Raw genomic sequence first — 9,730 nt, 5'->3', positions numbered from 1 at the left:
AGGTATAAATCTCACACTGGTTTCTACAGGATGATTAGGGAGAACAGAGAATTTGGAACACTTCATAATTTCATGTTTCCTAAAGGTTTTTCATGACAAATGGCAGTTTGCTAAAATATTTTAAATTATAGCCATGCTTTATGAGCCAAACATATTTGCCATCTAATGTACAATTATCAGTCAGAATTGAAGTGATGTGTCACACTGCAAGTTGGGGTGTTAGTGATGAGTGAGAGGTCAGCTCATGCTTCTACAGATGGCTCTTTGGCTGAACACTGAGCTTGATGTTCTCTGTAATCTCAGGCCGTGATACTTGGCCAAACAAGGGGCGTGTCCCCTCAATCCCCCAGGAGGGGGCTCTCTCTGCAGGGGCAACCGCTGTGAAGGATGTAATCTTATCACGCACTCCAGCTTCCAGGTTGACTAAGGCGGTTCCATCAGGAGAACGTCTGTCATCCTATAGAAATACATCGAATGTCTTTTATTCCCAAGACTCCCAGACACAAAACACACAGATTTTAGACAGATTCACATTCGGGATGTTAGGGATGTCGAAGAATAGAACTCCAGGCTGTATAAAGAAAACAATTAGCAGCAGCCTTGCAGGTGTGAGGTTAATGAGGTTTCCCTCGTTAACTTATTGGGTTTTTCCCTGGGGTTGCCAGGTTGTGTACATGATTCTCCTTTCCATTCACCACTCCATTATGGAAGACGTTATTTCATTTAAATGAAATTAAATGAAATGACATTTTTTAGAGTTTATTATTAGAAATTTTACAGATTTTCCAAATGTGTCCACAGTTTATGGAAGCATGAACAAAAGGAGTACACCGCTTTATAAAGGATCTCTGGAGAGCTGCGGTGGTGCATTTGCGTCATGTTGTTTGTTGCGCTGTGAATGGGCGCAGAGAAATGCGATACCCACCTGGGCCCGGCCCCCCGCCTGTCTGCCCGGGACGTCTTTGTGTCCGCTTTTGTTCCCCTGCAGCCACTGCACCTCAGCCGTGATGGAGTCAACATGGGACGTGAGCACGGCCAGTGAGCGCTCCAGCTGCACCACCTGCCTCATGAGCCTTCGGCGGAGAGAAAGCAGAACCACGCTTCAGGCACTGCGCTGGGGCCATTATGCCGGAACGCAGCTGCCAGCTCCCCTTTGAAAGGGCCGCTGTGTCTCCCCCTCCGCACTGTGTTTACTGAGTATCAACTGAAGGGAAAAGCTCCTTCTGCTCTGCTGTGTTCCGTTCTGCTCTGTTATCTTCAATTCTGTTCTGATATGTTCCATTCTGTTCTGATATGTTCCTTTCTGTTCTGCAATGTTCCTTTCTGCTCTGTTATGTTCCGTTCTGCTCTGTTATCTTCCATTCTGCTCTGTTATCTTCCATTCTGCTCTGTTATCTTCCATTCTGCTCTGTTATCTTCCATTCTGCTCTGCTATGTTCCATTCTGTTCTGCTATGTTCCATTCTGCTCTGCAATGTTCCTTTCTGCTCTGCAATGTTCCTTTCTGCTCTGCAATGTTCCGTTCTGCTCTGTTATGTTCCGTTCTGCTCTGTTATGTTCCGTTCTGCTCTGTTATGTTCCGTTCTGCTCTGTTATCTTCCGTTCTGCTCTGTTATCTTCCATTCTGCTCTGTTATCTTCCATTCTGCTCTGTTATCTTCCATTCTGTTCTGCTATGTTCCATTCTGTTCTGCTATGTTCCATTCTGTTCTGCTATGTTCCATTCTGCTCTGTTATCTTCAATTCTGTTCTGATATGTTCCATTCTGCTCTGCAATGTTCCTTTCTGCTCTGCTATGTTCTTTTCTGCTCTGTTATCTTCCATTCTGTTCTGCTATATTCCATTCTGTTCTGATATGTTCCATTCTGTTCTGCTATGTTCCATTCTGTTCTGCTATGTTCCATTCTGTTCTGTTCTGTACTGTTATTTTTATCATGTTTAGCTGTGCTCTTCCCTCTAAAGTGAAGGGACGGGTTCCCTTCTGAAAATGCAGTGTTTAGAATCCAATATGTTGTACTGCTCAGTGGACATTTACCTTTGAAATTCCTCAGGGTTGACAGCGCTGGTCTTCTCCAGGTTGCAGAGCTCTGCAGACTCCTGGAGCTTTTTGTCCCCATAGCTTTTTCCAAGGTTCTGTAGCTCGGCACTGAGAGCGTCCTTAAAATTGTTAAAAAAAAAAAAAACATTCAGAAGATAAATCTGACTACAGAACGTTTGTGATCCTGAAGAGCTGCCCTCTGTCTGGGGAAGCCTTTGAGGTTTTTCCAATGACAGAATGACAGACCAAGGCTAAAAAACATGCTAGAAACATACAACAAATGTTCTGCACACATGCTGTAGGAGCTGTATGTGCTGTATGATAAGATAAGAGAGCTTTGAAATTATGCTTCAGTACAACGAACCTGCTGGGGCAGCAATGGTAAGGCAATGACAATAGGAATTGGAAATAAAAATCCACCAGTTTAAGACAGGAACACAGGTAACGGTAGAACTCAAACTTCTTAAGCAATTCGGACGTTGAACGTGATTTTTTTCAGATTTGGACCTCAAACGAAATCTTGGAAGTTGTTCCTGCTAAAATTTGTATGGGTCCAAATGCGTTTAACTCAGACCTCAAATGGGTCGGGCGCGAAAAAACTCCTGTTCCAAATCCTAACCCCTCCACCCCTCCTCCTCTCCACCTGCCACTGCCAGTACACCATCAGTTCACCTTAATACAGGTAATGGGCTCATATATTGTCATTTATTTCATATCAATTGCTTTTTCATGTCTGCATTAGATTCATATTGATTGTTAATGTTTTTATCAGTTAGGAAGGTACATAGGTAAAATAAGCAATCATTTGGGGGTCTGCAAATGAATTAAATTCATTTACATTATTTCTTATGGGGAAATTTGACCAAATCGCAACTCGACAGAATGAATAAAGTTCACATTCCAAGGTACCACTGTAATTCCAAATGAAATGCAGTCAGTGGAGAGAGCAGCGTATGCATCAGTCACTATGTACAAGTGAGAATAATTGTACATAAATAAAAATATACACCCTAGCAGATCATATGTCCACCTCCACCAACCCGTTTAGCTTCCAGCTCCTGCTTCATCCTCCTCTGCTCTTCCTCATCCAGAACATGGTTTCCATCCTGGTCAAACGTAGAGAAGGTTGCTGAAATCTCTTGATCACTGTGGCCCATTCTGAAGAAGAGAAACGCACGAGACATTTTTGGAGTGATCACCGAAGCAGACACCGCGATCCGACACTTATACATCATATATGCCTCCTCATATAAGGACCTGAGCCTTAGGTATGTTTGTCAGAAATATATTTCCTTCATTATATCTTCACCTGGTAACCACTGAAATTTCATGTTTTCTTAAACATCTCGGAGCACTGGCATAACCACCTTGTCATCTTCTGGTGAAGAAGCGCTTCACACTTACTCCTTCAGGGTTTCTCTGAACTCCTCAAACTCGAGTTCTTTAGATTCAGTCTGCAAGGCCTTCTGCACATCTGAGATCTTCTCTTTTTTAAGTTTCAGCTTCATGAAGGTCTTCATATAACTCTGAGATGAAACAAAACATTTTGCAGCTCGTTAGGCTCCTTCATCACTGTTCCGCACGGCAGGAGGATACGGCGGCGCAGCTACCTGCTTGATGATGTCGGTGAACTGAAACTCATCCTGATCCTTAGATAATTCCTCTTTGACTTCAGAATATGTGTCATTGATAATAGCCAGGAACATGTTCTAGAAAATAAATGTGACTCTTATGAGGCATTGAACGACTTTCTGTGCTCGGAGTATGAAGCATGATAAACAGAACGTTAAACTCACCAGGAGTACGAAGAAGACGAAGAACACAAATGTGACAAAATATATGGGCCCCAGGACCCTGTTGGCTTGGTCGATGGCGTTGTAATCGAAATCCCCCAGGATTATTCTGAACTGAGTGGAGCTGAATGAGACACAGGGCAACAGAGTTTTCGTTAGAACACACGGACCTCCGCCATGAAATGCGCGCAGCGTGAAATGATGCTTAGACCTACATATCTGCACTATAAGGAGAAACCACTATTTAAAACGACATCGTATAATGTAAATAACCAGTAATACAGGCAGTTCCTGGGTCACAAATGAGGAAGCTCAGGATAAGAAACCGCTGAACGTTTTCATGAGCGTCAGAAAGTAGCATGTGTGTTTGAACTGGCTAAGCTAACAGACACTGACACATATAATATTTTAATTTCGCACCAACATGCATCATTTAAACATAATTTTCTTTGGCAACCTAAGAATTCTGCAGAACATCCACCAGGTAGAGTAACAGCTTTTTCGGAATAGCTGGTTAATTCCATGCCAGTTCAGATTCTGCCATAAATTGAGCCTGGGGTTCCCAAGCTGTCGATGACCGTGGGCCGGCATACGCTGTGAACCGGAGTGGGGAGGGGGCAGGGGGGGAGAGCCTGCTGCTCACATAACTTGTCAGATGGGATCAGAACTTGTGAATGTCAGAGGTCTTTAAAAAATGCAGTGTTCTGAAAATACACAGTTTCCATTTGTAAATGAAGCGGCCCCTCCCGGAACCCCCCCGGAGTTCCGCAGCCGGAGCCCGGCATCAGGAAGGCCTGCTGCTGGAGTCACTGCGGTGTCCCCCCCGTGACGGACGGCTTTCGCTCTTACATGCAGGTAAAGAAGGTGCTGAACGTCTGCACTTGGGAGCCAAAGAGCAGGTAGCCGAGCTGAGCGTAGGCGAAAAACACGATGAAGAACATGATGGCGAAGCCCACGATGTCCTTGGCGCAGCGAGCCAGTGTGGATGACAGCTGACTCATCGTCTTGTTGAAGCTGATGTATTTAAATATCTGGAAAGGGAGGGACGTCTCTGTAACGCAACTTAAAATATGACACTGATGATCTACACTAGCAGACAAAAGTCTTTGCACACATTGAGATTTTCAACATTTGCATATTACTCACGTACCACCTACTAAAAATACTCAATATTCTTTGCTAGCAAATAAATTTGCAGTATGTTCACCATTTGAGTACCTTTATTGACAAGAAAATGTCATGTCTTTCATTCGTCGAAATAACCTCCACTAGCAGGTATAACAGGAGAGAAAATTTGAGGCATTCTTACTACAAGGGACATCAAACACTGCTCTGTTTCGTGGGATGAAACAGTTTAGCGCATCTGAAGTTAAAGCACAGCCTAGAATTTCACAATTTCATCACCACACAACCAGTTAAGAGGATGTCAGACATGCACTGTTACACACTCTCTCCATGCTAAAAGGGAAACTTGCTTTATTTAACTTATATTTTCATTTATAGTTGTTCACTCAACGTTCCAAAGCTTAACAAAGATAGTAAATCAGCAGTTTATGAAATAAATGGAACAGTGGTAAAAACCTGGGGTTTTGGAAAAACCTTTGACCGGTGGTGTATTTAATAACCCCGCAAAAACAAATTTGGGGAGAGGATGTGCCCTGGGCTGGGGGGGGGGGTCAGGGACCAGCACCCCCACTGGAGCATGCGGGTAAGAGAGACACTGCATGGGTGCTGCAACTTTACCTTAATCCATGCGAAGAAGAGATTGACTGCATTCATGTTGTTATACTGTGTTTGCCAAAACGCAAGAAAATGGAAGTCTTCATAATTTTCCGGGTTTTTCAAAAGCCTTCCCAGTAAATTATTCACTTGGACCGTCCGAAAGACATTGAATATAATAGCAATGATGGAAAGCTGCAGAAAGAAAAGACCGGAAAGTTAAATGACCCGAAGGGAACCGACACTGGCCAGACCAGACACTGCGGCCTTTAGAGATTCTGCTCCTATTTCGATATTCTGACATTTTAAACCCACAAAAATACGTGAAACATTAATAAGACATAAGAATAAATCAGTATTTCTCTGCAAATATGTCCGTCTCCCTCACCAGTATGACCACCACATCCAGAATATTCCAGATGTTGGTGAAGTAGGACAATCTGTAGATACGAAGTTCCAAGATCTCTTCCACAATGTAGTACAAAATGAAGAGGCAAAAAACCATCTCACAGCCAAAGACAAAGAAGTCCCAGGTGCTGACGTAGCGAATCAGCTTCACCGTCCTGAACTGGTAGGAAGTGACGGCGCCCCCTGCTGCAGGAAACTCAACAAGCAGGCTACGGCGAAAGGTACACCTTTTTACAACACTGAGCGTTTTTGTCCATTTAACATTCAGCATTATTTTTTTATTGAAATTGAAACTCGACTCCAGAATTGTTTGCTATGACTGCTTTGTTTTGGTAGGGCATCCAATCAAAAATGAGCATGAACGAGATTGGGGGAGGGGGGGACAGGGTTACTACCTGATGACACAAAACAGGTTGATGTTGGCGTTGTAGGTGGAGAAGTCGATGAAGACAGCCCTGGTTCCTCGGTCCAGCCACAGGTTGCTCATGAGCTCCTGGAGAACATCAGCTGAGTCTTGCACCGTCGCCTGTAGATCCTGATAATACCCCCCTCCAGAGTATGTTGCCAGAATTCCCCACTGGGACGAACCGTTGAGCTCCGCCTCTGTGTGGTAGGTCCAGCTGGATGGGCGAAGGGAACATCAGCACCAAAGTGCTCATGTGAAAGTTACCGATGCCTAAACTGTTCTGTTACACCAAGTGGGGGCGGGTTGGCGCTGATGGTAAGATTTTACTTTTGTGGGCAACCCTGACATAGAGAGTCATAGCTCACATGTAAGTGCCTTATAATAAGGGTATTATAAAGGCAGATTTGTGCATAACCATTTACTCACACACTATATATGTACGACACAGACACATGACTGTGACTCACGCAGTTCCATTGATGAGGCCAAATGGACTCTCATCCTCTATCTGGCTGTCGTACGAGTTGTAGCAGCCTGTGATGTCTTGCCGAAAGTCCTTATAGACGGTGCAGGAGTTGTTCTTGACCTTGACCTGCCGAATGCGGGGCACTCCCAGAAGGAGATTCTCGTAGTAGATGAAGGAGTGTCCTTGGGGTAGGAGAGGCTGGTTGTTGTACCAGGTGGTCCAGTAGAGGCCGTCCAGCAGGGGACCCTGTGTGAACTATTTACAAGTTCAGATCCATAACAAATATCATAGTCAACATCAAAGAAAGTGGCATTATGAGGTTCAAACTGCAGTAGTGGCTATATAATATTCATAAAATAACTAAGCGTAGTAAGATTAAGATGCTGCAGTCATTACATACTGTTTGTAACACAGTGAAACATAATCTCCATTTGACGTAAGAGACTCAGTACTTACAGACCAAAAGTCTGCCTGACAACCAATGGACTGAAAGGTGACTCCACTGTTACTGGCTGTGTTGACGAAAAGATCGGTCATGGCTTGAGTGTAGTAGTAGGCGCTGGTGCTGGTCATGCCGTAAGTCACTGCAAAGCAAACTGGCTATGAGTGTAGTAGTAGGCGCTGGTGCTCGTCATGCCATAAGTCACTGCAAAGCAAACTGGCTATGAGTGCCGAGGTGATGCATGGATCTGTGGCTTAGGGGGTTGTGCTTGTGAGGTACAAGTCACTGTTTCGAATCCCATGATTGGTAGAGTGACGTCACTGTTGGGCCCCTGAGCGAAGCCCCTAACCCCCTAACGACTCCAGGGGCCGTCTGTTCCCGCTTTTGCAGTCATTTTGGACAAAGGCGTTAGCCACACAAACATCACTTTGGATAAAGGCCTGTAAAAAACAGTGACAGGTTCTTTACTTAATAACCTCAGAATTGTGGAGGAAGGCTAAAAAAAGTAAACCCTATTATCTGCTGAAATAATAAATCACCAGCCACGATTTACTGCAAACATAAATTAAACTAAACTGGAGGTGTACAAAACCTCTGCTGTTTACATGCAGAGAACAGTGTCCTGTTCAAAGGGCCCATTGATTCAGCCCTGGATATACGGCACGGCTGGCATATCACACTTTGTTCAGCTCTGCTGCGTTTGTCTTCCCGGCCGCAGAGATAAGGGCCCCCAATGAGGCCCGTGCCATTAACGGGGTAATTGAGCACCGGGGTGGGTCGCGGAGGCCAGCACAATGCAGGCGAGAGACAGAAAGGCCAGCGGCTTCATCTTTGACAAACAGTCCACATGAATGGAGTCAATACCGAGTCAGGGCGGAGGTTATCAGGCAGGACACAGCCAGGCCCGCATGCCACCCGGCCGCGAGGCTTTGTGACACGACAACACTCACGGGAAGGTGACGTAATGTGACCTGATACCAAACAAGCGTCGGAGCAAACAGAAGGCACAGCTGGGGGCCCCGATGATGACGCAGCTCGACCCCCCAGACCCTGTCCTGCCGCTGCACAGGATCCAGTAGACGGTCACACAGCCACCCTTTTCTCCATTTTCCTTCTCCTCCTTCCCGTCGCATTTTACATTTGTGCGGCATGCATTTGAGAAAACAGGACCAGGTTAAGGGCCTCGCTCAGGGGCCCAGGTTAAGGGCCCCACTCAGGGGCCCAGTGGTCAAATCACTCTGTCAACCCTGGGAATGGAACCGGTGACCTTCTGATCACAGGCCTACTAAGTCACATGCCAGTATGCAAATACCGCCTTCACTACTGACGTCTCTCATTTTCGCGGTTGCTAGTTGCTGTCGGGTCACTTACAGAGACAAATGTCCACCAGAAAGAAGACATATATGAGCAGCTCCCTCAGGCTGGTCTTCATGTAGAGCTCGCGGTCGTCCGCGGTGTTCTCTGTCAGTGTGGTCCCCCACAGTCCTGCCCGCACCACATTCAATCACACATACAGCAACAAGCACAATGTCCTTCCGAGATCATAAATATCACATGTGGCACAGATGGATCTAGATTTAGCACACAGATGATAATCATAAATAGAGAAATATCGGTTATGATTTTGATGTCTGGACCTTTTCAGATGTATTACTATTTATAAAAAATTCTATAAAATCCAAAAAACTTAATAATAGTAATATTATTATTATTATTATTATTATTATTATTATATACAGGGGTGCGTGGCCTCTTGGAACCATCTTGACCCCCAACCCCCCTTACAGCGCCCAAATTAGATTTCTCTTATTTGTAATAGTTCTCTACAGGAGTTTTGCATGTAGAGAAACACGCCCCCCGGTGGTTGTAATGCGCTTACCGCGTATCCCTCTGGCGATATACGAGCAGCAGCCTGCCCTTTTCTCCTTCACTTGGCGCTCTGGTTTGCCCCCGTTCGCCGTGGGGGTCGCTGCCGGCTCGTACGGATTACCCGGGCCGGCCCCGGTGCTGCAGATGGCGCTGATGGTGAGGGGCGAGGGCGGAGGGGAGCCGCTGTACGCGGGATTCACCCAGGCCCTGCGGCCCAGGCTGTCCATCTCACACTGCAGCTGCATGCCAAAGGGAGCCTCTGCCTGCTTCTCCAGCATGACGGAGTGAAGCCTCGACTTTGGAGGGAGGTGGAGCCCTGAAGTCTACCTGATGGTCCTGCTCTCCGAAGAGCCTCCCGCTTCTTTATAGTGGCCTCCACAGGAGAACCGCCCCATGGCTTAGATTTACGGCCGGCCTTCCTGCATCCACAGCGGCCGTTCCCACTTATGAAGACTGCATTGTCGTCATGCCAGTCCCACTTTAAACAGGGAGGATTCCTCAAAGACCCGGGATTCTGTCTTAAACCTTTTTGTTACTTTTATGAACCAGTTTTTGTCCATATATATATGTAAAAAATGTACATATAAACTG

General features: G+C 45.7%; 1 protein-coding gene across 1 annotated transcript; it reads right to left on the bottom strand.

Annotated features, from left to right (window-relative positions):
- Positions 1-835: 835 nt before the first annotated feature.
- Positions 836-9,442, bottom strand: pkd2l1 (polycystic kidney disease 2-like 1). Its single transcript, XM_049007727.1, has 14 exons — positions 9,150-9,442; positions 8,642-8,755; positions 7,285-7,412; positions 6,830-7,083; positions 6,352-6,576; positions 5,937-6,165; positions 5,573-5,743; positions 4,679-4,860; positions 3,833-3,953; positions 3,647-3,745; positions 3,441-3,562; positions 3,077-3,194; positions 2,034-2,155; positions 836-1,073 (listed from the first exon to the last, which is right to left on the bottom strand). Exons 1-14 carry the CDS (start codon positions 9,415-9,417, stop codon positions 836-838), a joined length of 2,391 nt encoding a protein of 796 aa, XP_048863684.1. The 5' UTR covers positions 9,418-9,442.
- Between the last annotated feature and the right edge of the window lie 288 nt (positions 9,443-9,730).

The sequence above is a fragment of the Brienomyrus brachyistius genome, chromosome 3, assembly GCF_023856365.1.
Source record: "Brienomyrus brachyistius isolate T26 chromosome 3, BBRACH_0.4, whole genome shotgun sequence".
Taxonomy (NCBI): Eukaryota; Metazoa; Chordata; class Actinopteri; order Osteoglossiformes; family Mormyridae; genus Brienomyrus; species Brienomyrus brachyistius.
This window is presented reverse-complemented; position numbering and strand designations above follow the sequence as displayed.

Excerpts from the sequence above, each read along its gene's own strand:
- pkd2l1 (XM_049007727.1), bottom strand. The coding sequence starts at position 9,417 with ATGCTGGAGAAGCAGGCAGAGGCTCCCTTTGGCATGCAGCTGCAGTGT. Across the intron at positions 7,084-7,284 it reads GTCAGGCAGACTTTTGGTCT|TTCACACAGGGTCCCCTGCT; the intron begins GTAAGTACTGAG and ends ACTTGTAAATAG. Across the intron at positions 4,861-5,572 it reads TCTTCTTCGCATGGATTAAG|ATATTTAAATACATCAGCTT; the intron begins GTAAAGTTGCAG and ends CTCCCTTTCCAG.